At 34.9% G+C, this 4,201-nt stretch overlaps 1 protein-coding gene across 1 annotated transcript; it reads right to left on the reverse strand.

The window, feature by feature from the left end:
- Window positions 1-574: 574 nt before the first annotated feature.
- Window positions 575-3,613, reverse strand: LOC132101335 (cytochrome b-245 light chain). Its single transcript, XM_059506217.1, has 6 exons — window positions 3,436-3,613; window positions 2,889-2,958; window positions 2,633-2,707; window positions 2,355-2,438; window positions 2,142-2,223; window positions 575-1,512 (listed from the first exon to the last, which is right to left on the reverse strand). The coding sequence occupies exons 1-6, from the start codon at window positions 3,491-3,493 to the stop codon at window positions 1,321-1,323; spliced, it is 561 nt and encodes a 186-aa protein (XP_059362200.1). The 5' UTR covers window positions 3,494-3,613; the 3' UTR covers window positions 575-1,320.
- Window positions 3,614-4,201: the final 588 nt, after the last annotated feature.

The following is a 4,201-nucleotide window of genomic DNA, read 5'->3' on the forward strand; positions in this document are numbered from 1 at the left end:
TTCGAGCACCCTTCTTAAAGCTAAAATCACACTGCAGGCATTGAAAGACCACAAATGCACATGAAATATGCTATTTGGAACAATGTCAATGTATTTATCATTATGTCTATAGTTTGATCAAGTCCAGTATATTGTGGGCGGGAAACCTTTGACCCTGAGAACAGGTATGCAATTCTCTCTGACCCAATGTTTACAAACATCCCTAGTAGGATTCTACTTAGTTCCCTTTTGACAATATTACGATTTTTGAACTCCAACTTAGTTGTTGCTATTGATGGGAGAAACAAAGCTTTTAAAAACATTTTTCAATCAGTTTCACCAATTGCTTTACAAAATGATTTACTAATACAAATATGAAGTTTCTGTATAATGAATATTAAATTGTAGGGCTTGTTCGGTTTGTTTCTTGCAGAGCTTATTTAATCAGACCAATAAAAGACTAGCTTGATATGTGCCCCGAATCACCGGTTCAAAACAAATGACAATTTTAAGTAGCACTGTCTATATGCATATAAAAACCTTTAAAGCTCCTATGTATCATAGAGCAGAACATATTTTCAGAGAATTTTGTCAGTTTGATGGGAACAATCAGATCTTTATTCTACAGAACTTATTTTTTCAATGTACATGACAGTGAATTTAACATTAGACGTCAAAGAAACAGTCAATCAAACGAGCACAAAGGACAATGAGTTTCATTTTTTATTTGAGCAAGATTAACTTCCTTGTTCCTTGTCGAGTAATGGAGGATTTCGAAAACACGACCTGTTGTTATGAATATAGACATTTCAGGATGCGATTCATTTTAGAGAAAAAATGTTGCTACATTTAAAAAGTTGATTTGTAAATGAAAAACCACAGCATTAGGTTATACATATGCACAACACATAAAAAAGGAAATGAAATTTGGCAATATTTTATAGATGACAAATGATTGAATGAAGTACATCCTGAGTTTATTGTACCAGTTAAGACATAACTATATACACTTTCGAGGTAAATATACACAATCAATGTATAAATTTTTTACAGCAACCCAGTAAAATGATTTTATTCTTCGATGATTATATTGATGATAAAAAATTCTTACACAAAAATTGCTCCTCTATTAATAGTAATAATATCTGGAATGTTTCAAATTGATCAAGAGTTACACAGCATACATATTATAAAATAAACATGGTACGAGTCAGTGCTAGCTCACTCTCTGTCTTGATGCAAGTTGTTACTATAATCTCATCATAAATGTTTCATCTTAACACGGTTACTTTTTACTGAAGCCTCCTTGAATAATAGGTTACTGTTTTCACAATGTTATCCTTACTCATTTACGGTCACAGACATGGGATTGTCATATGCAGCAGTCTCTAGTTTATCTGCTTTCTTCCGGCGGAGTTCAGGTGGAGGCCGAGGTGGAGGGTTTTGAGGAGGTTCTTTGATGCTATCCCCAACACGCTTTGGTGGCTCTGTGCGGGGCAGTATGGGCTCCCAATGCTCTCCGTGAATAGCTGCCTGTGATGCCAAAGTTCAAATTCATGTATGAAAACAAAGGCCACACAACCAAATGCATCCAAAAATATATGTTGTCCAAAGAGTTCTTCTCCAACTGACAGTTCTTGAGTCAAATGAAATAAATTAATGATACAAAAAAACTGTGGGATGGATCATCATATTACACTCACATCATCTGTAAGCACATCAGTGGTCAGCGCAAAGAATCAGATGCAGAGACGTGTTTTTAAAACTTTAGTTAACTCAAAATCCTGTTGACATCTACATCATTCATACTCATGTCATTCTTAAATGTTCTTTACACAAAAGGGTAATGTAAGAATGTGCGTATGAACTGCTTTTTTAATATTCCGGTGCTTTTCAGCATTTTTGAAGATTGAAGATATCTGTCCCCTTTCACTTTCATAATTTAAAAACTTTTTGCTAAACACCAAAATGATCATATTGGGAAAAAACAGAATTTGAAAAAGTGAAAAAGGGGATTTTATAGGAGGAAGCAAATGAGCATGAAGCAATTTTTTTTTTTTTTTTTTTGGTTTCCTATCTTCTTTTAGTTACAGTTGTATTCACATTCATGTTGTTTATCTGGAGTTCAGATGAAAGAACACTGAATTGGATTATGAACTTACTGAAAGATAGATTAAACTGGCAATTCCTAGGCACACACATCCCAGAACTGTGGCTAACATGAACCCCCCTGGAACACACAGCCTGCAAAGTAAAACACACAGATTCAGACATATGTGTGCATGATTTCAAACACAAGTAAGATGGTGTCTTATAGCCTATGACAAGAGAGGGGACATGCATGACAACACCTAACTGAAATACAACAGACTTACGCAGCGTGCAAGAATGCTCTGACGTAATAGTTTCTGGTCAGGGGTCCAAAAGCCTTTACACAAACTGTGAAGCAATACTGACCACTGAAATCAAACAGAAAAGCTTTCCATGAGAAGTTTATAATTCAAAGCACACAAAGGAAATCTTCATAATACACATGACTCATTACAAAATATTTTGCAGAGGATCATTGATAGCGTGTTGAAATCACCAGCCTGCATTTCCTGTATAACTATTTACAGTCTGAAATGAGTTTGACTCTTCATAAAACACTCACGTTCTCTCAACGCTGGTGCCTTTGCCCCGTTTGCTTCGTGGATATTCAAGCAAACACACAAAAACACCGGCAGCACTATCACAGTCAAGGATATAAATGAGTACGCTAGAAATACACTTTGTTACTTTACTATATAAATGTGTACTTTACAAGTTAACAGACTAGAAGAACAAATGAGGAAGTGACATGAAAATAAGGGGCAAATCAGAGTTTTGCACATTTATAGGAGAGAGCCCTGTATGGGTTTTAAGGATACATTCCAAAAGCTGCAAACTGCCAACCTCTGAACTGACCAGCCACCCCGACAATCCCACCAGTCGCATAAACTGCAACAAAAAAAGAGAGAAAAGGTTAATTTCATTTCCTCATTTCCATTTCCTCATATTCACACTAGCCTGCATTAACTTAAATATTATGTTTTAAATGTAAAAATAAATACAAATAAAATAAAGCCATCTTTGTAAATGTTATTTTACATTTTACTTATTAGCTCAGAGAGTGAAAATCAACTTCTTGCTTTCAAAGATAATAAAAGAGATTAACACATTTTTACAAAAAACAAAAACAAAAAAACACTTGAATGGCAGCTTGAATGAGGACATGAATGATAGCTGCTAGATTTATAGTTTAAACCCATGCTGTTTGTATTTGGGGTCTTCTCTTTAGAGTTTTACATATATATATAGTCACGATACTATTCGAAAAAAAAAACCCATTAATGTAAGTAATAATTTAGTGCTTGTTCAAATGTTTTAGAGCGCCTGAAAAACTAAACGAGACATAATTAGAGTATGTGTTCTTACTGAGTCCAGCAGCCAGAGCTTGCTCGTTTGCCCACATCGCCCACTCAATTTTCCCCATGATCACTTGAGCGCGTGCTGACAACGATAAATGAACTTTATTTTCAACTTAATTCTATAAAAGAAAAGTAGGAAGTGTCCAGCGTCTCACAAACCCAGCCCTTTCGTTTCATCACTTCCTTTTCACTTGTTCTACGTTTCTTCAAATTATACAGTGAATTCTTCAAAGGAAATAAAAGCGCTAGACTGGACACGTTAATAAAAATAGTTACCACAGGAGGCGGGACAACAGCAAACAGGAACTTCCTCGTTGGTCAGATTCCGATTCCTGTTGTTTTTTATTCTTTTTCGATTCGTGTTTTTTAGATTGAAGGATCCTAATCTCACCATGATTGACTGCAGGATGGGTCGTAGAATGTATCCTTATCATAATACGAAGATTTATTTTTAAATAAAATAAAATAAAAAATACGATATAATTTTGTCTGCTTTGCCAGTGAAATTAGTAATAGCCCACAGCTCAGCAGGGACATGCGTTTATCGCACGAATTAAACAAGACATAAAGTGTTTAAAATAAATGTGCACAGTTCAGCTGAATGATGAAGTTTACTTTGACTGTATGCTTTGCGCAATATTAACAAACTGTAATGTTACACTGAACCAAAATAACCAGAACATTAATAAGGTAGAGCTCGTGGTTTGCGCTCTAGCCCACTCGTGACGTTTTATTTTATAATTATCATTGGCTTATAGAAATGTTTAAAAAAA

This window comes from Carassius carassius, chromosome 23 (assembly GCF_963082965.1).
Source record: "Carassius carassius chromosome 23, fCarCar2.1, whole genome shotgun sequence".
In the NCBI taxonomy this organism is placed as follows: domain Eukaryota; kingdom Metazoa; phylum Chordata; class Actinopteri; order Cypriniformes; family Cyprinidae; genus Carassius; species Carassius carassius.

What these genes read in the sequence shown, in the direction of transcription:
- LOC132101335 (XM_059506217.1), bottom strand. Translation starts at nt 3,493, where the DNA reads ATGGGGAAAATTGAGTGGGCGATGTGGGCAAACGAGCAAGCTCTGGCT. An exon ending in AGCTCTGGCTGCTGGACTCA is followed by an intron (nt 2,959 to 3,435) that starts GTAAGAACACAT and finishes TTTTTGTTGCAG; the next exon opens with TTTATGCGACTGGTGGGATT. An exon ending in GGCACCAGCGTTGAGAGAAC is followed by an intron (nt 2,439 to 2,632) that starts GTGAGTGTTTTA and finishes GTTTGATTTCAG; the next exon opens with TGGTCAGTATTGCTTCACAG.